Here is a 10,939-nt window from a genome sequence, read left to right on the forward strand (position 1 = left end):
GCAATTTGCATTCAGTAAAATTCCCCCTTTACTATGGGTTAAAAGCTATTTAATGTTGAGAGGAGATGTGGCTTAGTTACCGAGTGTCACTTCTCAGCAGTTCTCAAAGTTACAACGCACCTGTTACTAAGAACACTGGCGCTGCGTCAGGGCTTCCGAAACAGCGGCAGTGGGGAGCAGCAGGAGGAGGCTGAACTTGAAACTTTGGTTAATTTTCCACAATGATAGAATTACCTTTGCTCACTGTTCCCATTTTTTACTGATTTGTAGCAACTTCTAAATTCTTATACAAAGCTATCCAAAGAATGATTTTTCTTTATGGTTTACATAGAGACTGTTTCAAGAACAACAATTACCATATGTTTCCCCAATTTCCAATATAAATCTGATCAACTAAGTGTTAGTAACACCTCACATCAGAATAAAGACTGAGGTTTATGTGAAAAAAAAAAAAGCATTTTGGTAGTTTAAAATGGGAAACATTCACTGACACACAGAACAACAATTGAAAACCATGACATTTCACAGCTGGTAGCAGATTAACAGTCAGTAAGAAATAAACATGCGTCAGAAAAGAAAAATTAAGCAAATATACACACCTAAGATGAATCAGGAAAAAAAAAAATGTCTAAATGTCTGGAGTGAACAGGCATCTGTGGGCCGTGTCGCAGGGTGTGAATTCATTTTAATTGGATTACTTACCGACACAAGTGGAATTCCCATTTCCCAGGGGAGGACTTTGAGGACAGTTCCAGTGCTGCAGTGCTGAGATGCTAACAGAACTAAATTTAAAAACTACTGGCAATAGAAGGATAAGTAAGAGCAGCATACTCCTGACGGACTTCAACTTTCAATCGCCAAGAATTTGACTTTACTCCAGCACAGCCTAGGCAAAGTGAGTTTGTCTGACCCCCAACTGGTCCACCCCGGTGAGCCTTCTGCCCGGGGGCATCTTTTGGCCAGCTTTTCTTTTTCTCCTACTTTTTCTTCACCTCAAGAGAGCTTCTGAATGCAGCCTGGAAGGATCCAGGAAAGATTTCTTTATCAGAGTTTTCTTTGGAAGCCAGTAAGACTACCTGACACCCTTATGACAAATTTCACAGAGTTTAACTGTCACGCTCTGGAGGCCTGTGGCTGACTTCACTGTGACAGGCAGAGCTAGGCAAGAGGCTTAGAGAGAGGGAAAAAAAAGAAAAAGAGAAAAGAAAGGAAAGAATTGATGGAAAGTTCCAACCATGACCCCCGGGATGAGATTGAAGAAGAAATATGTAGATAGGATTCCTCCCCAAACACGGTTTCTCTTTTTGAAAAGCAGAATGACTCCCCTTTCCTTTTTAAAGCTCTGTTGGCCCCACCTCCTCTCCTTTAGTGACACTTGAGTGAGGCTCTGTTTGCAAATGCAAATGTGGGCAATTCCATGGGACAGGAAAGCAGGACTGGCTGCCAGAGAGGAGATAACTGCTACTCACCATAAATATTCTAGGCAGACCAGGGAAAAAGCAATTAGGGGGCTGTGGAGGAGCACGTGTTTTCTGGGAGGTAACTGCCAAATATTGGCTGTGTTTGAATATCTTGAAGGATGGAGACAAGATTAAACCATGCAGTGTAAATCAATAGTGAACAACACTGCTGATAACTTACATTTATAACCATTGATCATTCCCATGAGCAATACCAAAGATAATTCACCTTCAGCTCATAATTTGAATGAAATGTCAACACCAGTGCACATTCCTGGGGCTTCATATTTTTTCTCTCTCCTGCATATTTTATAGCGGAATTTGAAAGATTATTCTTTCCAAATCAAAGGGAAAACCCTGAAGCCAAATGAAGAGATACAGTATGCACAGACACCTTTTCTTTCAGCATGAGCATAATAAAACATCGAGAGGGGCCAGGAGTGCAGGGAGAGGAGCAGATTGTTATTGTAGAGTCATGTTGGAAAAATAAATTAATAAATTAGTGTAAAAACTAGGCAGCATCAGAAACCCAGCATGGCTGAATGCAATTCCTTCTCAGATAATTTGTGATCTTTCTACATCTTAGCGATAGAAAATAAAAACTTGACTATATCCATTAATTTTCTCCTCCCCCACTCTCCACTTGGAGCATCCCCAATAATTGCTTCAGGCATACACCCAGGGCCTAGAAATACCCAACTCAGGCAACTGTTTACACCAGACTTGATGAACCACACAAATTTCTGCCAGTTTACTCCATCCTGGAAAACAGATCTTTATTTAACTTGCCCAAAGGTAAGCGTTCCCAATGCTGGTCAAAATGTAGATAAAGAAATAATTATGAAAATAACAGCCTCAGTAGTGGTCCCTAAGACAGAGGGAACAGAACAACTTTAAGCCCTTTGCTCATATATAATTATGTCCTGATTGTTTGTCAAAGAGTTAAATCATGATTTCTCCAACTCCAACCAGCCTATACCAGGTAGTTCTGACCCTGTATAGGGAGAAACAGACCCTGAAGGGACAACAGAAGTCATGTGGATGGATATATGGAATATTCCATTGCTTTCTGGACTAGCTCAGACTCAAGAATCAAAATGAGAGTCCTACAAACAACCTGCACTGACTATTCAACAAGTTAGTAGCCTTGTAAATGAGCTTCCCCTTCAGCAAAACACATTGCCAGTGTCACAGATGACAGCAATCGAAGGGTCTTAGAGGACAATCCAGCTTGAAGTGGTGTGAGTGAAGAGAGTGATATGCACATGATTGTGAAATAATCCTTGATAATATTCTATTTGGGTTTGGACTATCTCATGTTGTTTTTTGTTAAAAAAAAAAGAAAAGAAAAAAAGTTTTGCTTTTCTAGTTCCACATCTCCTGGGCTAATGTTTTCATTAATATTGAGCATGATGACATGTCCTTAGGAGATAATGGCTGATTCACAGATAATCTACAGTTGCTCCAATACCAAAATCATAGAACAGAGCTACCCAACTAGAAAGGACTTCCAGAGACATTGAATAACTCCATATTCTTACATCTAGATAAAACTGAACTTTTCCTGGACAAATAGAACCTTATTTTAAAGTTGACCAGAAGTCTCTTATAACTTTATGAGTTTAGGCTACCAAACATGTTTTAGTTTTTGGAATTGAGTCAAAATTAACTAATTCATCAATTAAGCAATTACATGTGATAGGGCACTGTACAAAAAAACAGAATTCATGGTCCTTTACTTCATGAATATCCTGAGGTGAATTGTCAACAGCAAAAAAACAGTATATAAGTATGAGCTAGTAAATGGCCAGTCACCAAATATTTTTGGAGGTGTCAGGAAAGAAGCAGGAACTGCAATGAACTTTGTGGATTGGAACATATAGTAAAGTTGTGTGCAATAATTGGGAAGCATCAGATGGGCTTGGAGAAGGACATGATGAAAACAGAATGTGAAACAAGAATGGACAAAGAAATACACCACACACACACACACACACACACACACACAAATGGAGTTCTACTCAGTCATTAAAAAGAATGAAATCATGACCTTTGCCGAGTGAAATTAGTCAAACTCAGAAACTCAAAGGTCCAATATTTTCTCTCATATATGGAAGCTAAAGTAAAATAAAGGAAAGGGGGAGGAAAGAATATGATCACATAAGGAACCAATCAAATCCAAAATAATAGATGAGCAAAAGGAAGCCTAGTAGAGTAGAGGAAGGAGGGAGAGGGAGGCTAGAGGAAAAAGAAGGGGGATCATAAATTGAAATTAATTTCCATGCATGTATGAGTTTGTCAGGATGAACCCAACTACTATGTATAAACATAGAGCTCCAATTAAAAAAAAAAAGAATGGACAAGAAAATAATTACTTATTTATTAGAGCTTTAGATGTTGAGGTGACACAGTTGGATGAGCAATCCTATTAGCAGATCAGTAAGAAAATTAAACATCATGCCAGGCGTGGTGTCACATGCCTGTAATCCCAGTGACTTGGGAGGCTGAGGCTGAAGGATCACATGTTCAAAGCCAGCCTCAGCAAAAGTGAGGTGCTAAGCAACTCAGTGAGACCCTATCTCTAAATAAAATACAAAATAGGATTGGGGATGTGGCTCAGTGGCAGACTGCCCCTGAGTTCAATCCTTGGTACCAAAAAGAAAAAAAAATTAAACATCAGTGATAAGAAGACAGCTCTGAATGCTTCCGAGTGAGTGGGCAGCAATGGCTAGGAGAAGAGAGGCTCTCGGAAGTCACGTTTATGTGTGCTGCTCATTATGCCAACTTTTTGAAGAAAAGATCCCCATCAAGACACAAAGTACCTCATTCTGCCTGTTATATGTTCACTATACTCAACAGCCTCTGATTTGTCTTCACCACAACTCACCATCAAAAGATCCTCCTGTGTGCCAGGAAACATAACATATCTGCTTTATTCACATCACCTCTAATCCTCAACACCCCCTGGCCAACGGAATAAATATTATTAACCCATTTTCACAAATGAGGACGCTGAAAATCAAGAAAGTCGGAGTCATTGTCCCAAGATCACATACATGCATGGAGGAGAGAAGCTCTGAAATCCTCATTCTGCACTGACCAGATGAACAGGATGGGCGTTACCAAGAGGAAGAACAGAACTTACAGTGCATGTATGGTTGTTGTTGCAGGAACCAGAAGTGACAAGGCAGGAGTCTTGGAAAAAAGGACTCTTAGCACTTCATACGTACCTGCAGAAGCGGTGCGCTGGCTGGTTCATGGATCGTCACCTCTGTCAATGAGTGCCAGTGTACCAGGACACCTCTCTCAACAGTTAAAAACATTTTCTTGTTTTTCAGCAATAAGTTGGCATGTGTCTGGCATTCTACGTGATATATTTGTGACAGAAACTGAAATATTAAACACAGATAAATTTGGAGGGGCCTGGGCATAGAGGTTAGCTATGAAGGGAAATATAAATTTTTTTAGTATAAGAAAACTAGATGTAAAAGTCTTAATGAAAAGAGAGGCAAGTATGCTCCTTGACATTTACCCAAATGAGTTGAAAACATGTCCACAAAAATAGCCTGCTTACATTTACTGATAACTGCCAAAACTTGGAGGCAACCAAGATGTGGTTTTATTTGGTTGGATTTATTTTAATTACTTTTGGTTGGATTTCCTAGTCTGACTTGCAATTGAGATGAGTTCATTTTAAAATTTTACTTAAGTAAAATTTATATAAAGTGAACAGATCTTAAGAGTACAACCAGATGAGTTTTTAAATTTTAATGAATTAATTAATAATTTTGCAGTGCTGGGGATTGAACTCAGGACCATTCATGCCAGGCAAATGCTCTACCACTGAGTCACATCCCCAGTAATCTGGTGAGTTTTGATAAACATATATATACATTTGCCCAACATCTCAATCAATAGGTGAATGAATAAACAAACTGTGGTACATCCATACAAAGGAATACTATTCAGTTATGAAAAGAAATGAGCCATCAAGCCATGAAAAGTACCATAAATGCATATTGCTCTGTGAAAAAGCCAATGTGAAAAGCTACACACTACATGAATCCAATAATAACACATTCTGGAAAAAAGAAAAATATGGAAAGAATAAAAAGATCAGTGATTTTTCTGAGCTTCAGGGGGAGGAAGGCAGGAATGAACAGAGGGAACACAAGCTATTTTTAAGGTAGTAGAAGTTACTGTGAATGATACTATAATGGTGAACATATGTCATTTATCAAAATTCATAAAAGCATAATGATAAGAGTGAACCCTAGGTCTATCCCTAATCACATATAAAGGTTCTTCACACTAAGAGTTTAAAAACAAGTGTGCAGAAACTGAGTACATAAAAAGAAAGGTTATAACAACACACAAAATAAAAATTCATAATGTTAGCAGGAGCACCAACATTTAAATGTAAGAAAAATAAACAAGTCATTTTTTTAACTTTTTTATTTTTTAATTTTTTTATTTTTACAGACTGCATTTTGATTCAATGTATACAAGTGGGGTACAACTTTTCATTTCTATGGTTGTACACAATGTAGATTCACACCATTCATGTAATCATACATGTACATCGGGTAATAATGTCTGTCTCAGTCTACTATCTTTCCTTCCCACCCCATTTTCCTCTACACAATCCAAAGTTCCTCCATTCTTCTCTTGTTCCCCCTCCACCCGACCCCTAGTTATGTATCATAATCCACTTATCAGAGAAAACATTTGGCCTTTGGTTTTTTGGGATTGGCTTATTTCCCTTAGCATGATATTCTCCAACTCCATTCATTTATTCTTCTTTAAGGCTGTGTGTACTCCATTGTGTATATATACCACAGTTTCTTTATCATTATCAATTGAAGGGCATCTTGGTTGGTTCCACAATCTAGCTATTGTGAATTAAGCTGCTATAAATATTGATGTGGCTGCTTCACTGTAGAATGCTGATTTTAAGTCCTCTGGGTATAAACCGAGGAGTGGGATAGCTAGGTCAAATGGTGGGTCCATTCCAAGTTTTCTGAGGAATCTCCGTACTGCTTTCCAGAGTGGCTGTACCAATTTGCAACTCCACCAGAAATGTGTGCATTTTTCCCCACATCCACACCAATGCCTATTTTTTGCTTGTGTTATTGATAATAACCATTCTAATTGGGGTTAGATGAAATCATAAGGTAGTTTTGATTTGCATTTCTCTAACACAATTCCAATTAAAATCCCAATTGACATTCCTCATAGAAATAGGGAAAGCAATCGTGAAATTCATCTGGAAGAACAAAAGACACAGAATAGCCAAAGCAATCCTGGGCAGGAAGAGTGATGCAGGAGGTACCACAATAACAGACCTTAAACTCTACTATAGAGAAATAGCAACAAAAACGGCATGGTATTGGCACCAAAATAAACAGGTAGATCAATGGTACAGAATAAACGACACAGAAACAAACCCACATAAGTACAGTTATCTCATACTAGACAAAGGTACCAAAAACATACAATGGAGAAAAGATAGCCTCTTCAAGAAACATGTTGGCAAAACTGGAAATCCATATGCAGTAAAATGAAATTAAACCCCTATCTCTCACCCTGCACAAAACTCAACTCAAAATGGATCAAGAATCTAGGAACTAGACCTGAGACCTTTCATCAAACAGAAGAAAAAATAGGCCGGAATCCATGATTGTTGGCTTAGGACCAGACTTCCTTAACAAGACCCCCAGAGCACAAGAAATAAAAGCAAGAATCAATAAATGGGATGGATTTAAACTAAAAATCTTTTTCTTAGCAAAGGAAACAATCAACAATGTGAAAAGAGAGCCTACAGAATGGGAGAAAATCTTTGCCACATACGCTTCAGACAGAGCACTAATCTCAAAATGTATAAAGAACTTAAAAAATTTTACACCCAAAATACAAAGAACCCAATCAATAAATGGGCCAGGAGGGGTGGGGGAAGGAAAAAATAACAGAATGAATCAAACACAATTACCCTATGTAAATGTATGATTACACAAATGGTATGCCTCTACTTCATGTACAAACAGAGAATCAAGATGTATCCCATTTGTTTACAATAAAAATTTAAATAAATAAAATAAATAAATACATGGTACAAGGAACTGAACAGACTTTCACAGAAGAAGACATACAGGTGGTCAACAAATATATGAAAAAGTGCTCAACAAGCCATTTAAAATTGTGTTGTATTTATTTTTGCTATCTCAAACTGCCTCCTTTGTCAATTTCTCAGATATTTTATTTTAGAAAATAACAAGGTTTAGAGAAAGTACTCTGGTTTTTCTATCATTCACAATAAATTCTTTCCCCTGATCTTCCATTTTTACTGAATCTATAGGAAATATAGTAACTTTAACTACAAGGCATTTGAAATTCTAACAGGAGTACTTGAGATACTATGAGCTGCTTGTACATAAATATGACTTGCTAGAAACTAATGAAAATACATTGCTTGCAGCTCTTCATTTGGTCTTATAAAACTGAATCGAGATCTTTTTTCCAATCCTCTACCTCCAAAGACAGAAATTATATAGGTGAAAGTGTCCATGGTTTGCCACTAATAATTAGTAGAGAGAAAGAAATTTTTAGTAGAGAATTATAATCAAACACAGTATTTGGGTTCATTTTGACAAAATCATACATGCAAGGAATTGGATTTCAATTCCCATTCCCTTTTTTTCCTCGCCTCCTCCCTCTACCTATTCTCTCTTTTCCACTCCTCTAAATTTCCTTTCTTATACATTTACATAAATGTGAAATGCCCTTTGGTACTGTTACATATGAATATAACATGATTTTGTTCATTCCATATTTCTTCCTCTTTTCCTTTCTTCCTCCCTTACTCTTATTCTCCTTTTTCTACTCCACTGATTTTCCCTGTATCTTTATGATATCCAATCCCCTCTCCAACTGTCTCTTTTCTCTTATTTTAACTTCCACATATGAGAGGAAACATTGACCCTTGATTTTTCTGAGTCTGACTTGTTTCACATAGCATGATGTTCTCCCTTTGCATTTACCCCCAAATGCCATTATTTCATTCTTCTTTATGGCTGAGTAAGAACTCAATTGTGTACATACACAAATTTTCTTGATACATTCATCTACTGACATGCATCTGGGTTTATTCCACAGTTTGGCTATTGTGAATTGTGGTGCTGTAAACATTGAGGTGTAGTTCCATTTGCAGTTTTTTGAGGACTCTCCACACCGTTTTTCATAGTATTTGTACTAATTTGCATACCCACCAACAATGTAAGAGTGTACCTTTTCCCCAAATCCTCTCCTGCAGTTATTATTTGTGTTCTTAATAATTGTCATTCTTTGTGAGATGAAATTTTAGTGCAGTTTTGATTTGCATTTTCCTAATTGCTAGAGATATTGAACATTTTTCATATATTTGTTGACAATTTGTATTTCCTGTTTTGAGAAATTTCTATTTAATTCTTTTGCCCATTTATTGACTATTTTTTGTTTGTTTCTCTGCTTTGGTTTTGGGCTTTTGGCATTGATTTTTTTATGTTCTGGATATTAATCCCCCTGTCAAAGGAGTAGCTGGTGAAGATTTTCTCTCATTTCGTAGGCTCTCTTTTCATTCAATTGATACCTTTTTTGTGCAGAAACTTTTTAATTTGATTCCAACCCACTTACTGATTCTTGGTTTTATTTCTTGAGCTTTAGGAATCTTACTAAGGAAGGCATTAAGATGCAATTGCAAGATTTCTGGTCTAATTTCAAAGCCTTTTGATTCATTTATAGAATCTACATTCATTCTTCTACATATAGATATTCACTTTTCCCAGCAGCATTTATTAAAAAGGCTATCTTTGAGAGAAAATATTTGAATAAGTGATATATGTTTAAAATTTCAAAAATCAGAAAAACAAAATTATTAAATTATCTTTATTTGGTATTCCTAGCCTGACTTCCAATTGTGATGAGATTCATTTTTTATTAAAGTTTATCTAAAGTGAACAGATCTTAAGAGTAAAATTTCATGATTTAACCAACACGTCAATCAAAATACAGATCATCTCTTATCCTCCAAATTTCCCTTATGCCATTTCCAGCAAATCCCACTCTTAGGTAACCATTGTTCTTATTTTTCTCATCATAGGTTTGCTTTATCTGTTCTTGAATTTTATAAAAATGCAATCATGCAGTATGTTCTGTGCCTGGCTTCTTTTGTTTAACGTGATGTTCTTAAAATCCATCTGAGTTATTGTATCAGTACTTCATTCCTTCTTATTGCTAGGAAGTATACTTTTGTGTGAATATAACACAATTTGTTTACCCATTATCTTGTTGATGGACCTTTGGATTTTTTCCAGGTTTGGCTCAACAACTGTTTTCATTTCTCTTCAGTTAATACCTAATTGCTGGTACATGAGGTAGGTATATGTTTAACTTCATAAGAAACTGACTAACATTTTTCCAAAGTGGCTGCTTCATTTTGTATGCTCACCAGTAACACAGGCAAGTTCCAGTTGTTCCATATCCTTACCCACATCTTAATGTTAACCATTTTTGTATGAGTGACTTAACATAGCATTGCAATTTTCATGTAACTTTTCAGATGACTGTGGTGTTAATCATCTTTTACATGTTAATTGACCATTCATATATCCTCTTTAGTGAGACAGTTGCTAAAAATCCTTTACACCTTTTTATTGGGTTGCTTTGATTTTTGTTATTGTATTATTCAAAAAGTTCTTTGTATAAATTCTATATTTTAATCCTTTATTGAATCTACTTATTGCAAATAGTTTCTTCCAGTTTGTGGCTTATCTATTCACTTTCTTTAATAGTGTCTTTTTAAGAGCAAAAAATTTTAATTTTGATGAAGTCCAATTTATCATTTTATTTTCTTTTGTGGTTAGTATTTTTTGTGGGTGTTCTCTCTAACAAATCATTGCCTACTCCAAGGTCTCAATGATACTCTCCTAATTTTTTTCTTGGCACTTTTAGAGGTTAAGCATTCATGTTTGGGTTTGTGATTCATCTTAATTAATATATTGTATGAATTATAATTATTATGTAAAATTCAAGTTAATTTTTCTCTACATGGATATCCGATTATTCACATACCACTTATGAAGACAGTTTTCTTTCTTCCTGAGTTAACATTGACCTTTTCTTATGATTATGGTGTTGACCATCTTTTCACATGTTAATTAATCATTCATGTATCCTTTTTGGTGTGATATCTACTAAAATTGTTGTGACCCTCTTACTATAAAATCACTTGACCGTCTATGCATGGGTCTATTTCCAGACTTTACCATTTAACTGCTGTACATACCTTAATACCTATGCCACATTGTCTTGATTATCATTGCTTAGTAGAAGCCTTTAAAATCTGCTAGGGTATGTCCTCCAACTTTGGTTTCTTTTTCATTATTTTTGGCTGTTCTTAATTCTTTGTAATTCCATGTAAACTTTAGAATTAATGTGTGAATTTC

The 10,939-nt window shown here is 36.1% G+C and overlaps 1 protein-coding gene across 2 annotated transcripts in view; it reads right to left on the bottom strand.

Moving 5' to 3' along the window:
* Positions 1-1,452, bottom strand: part of EGF (epidermal growth factor) — a 103,040-nt gene extending 101,588 nt beyond the window's left edge. Inside the window, exon 1 of one of the 2 annotated variants that reach the window (XM_079153563.1) lies at positions 703-1,452. In XM_079153563.1, coding sequence (XP_079009689.1) covers positions 703-829 — 127 coding nt within the window. In that variant the 5' untranslated portion in view covers positions 830-1,452. The remainder of the gene's footprint in view (positions 1-702) is intronic. The other variant, XM_079153564.1, reaches the window with a different exon arrangement.
* Between the last annotated feature and the right edge of the window lie 9,487 nt (positions 1,453-10,939).

This window comes from Sciurus vulgaris (genome assembly GCF_902686455.1).
Source record: "Sciurus vulgaris genome assembly, chromosome: 9".
Classification (NCBI taxonomy): domain Eukaryota; kingdom Metazoa; phylum Chordata; class Mammalia; order Rodentia; family Sciuridae; genus Sciurus; species Sciurus vulgaris.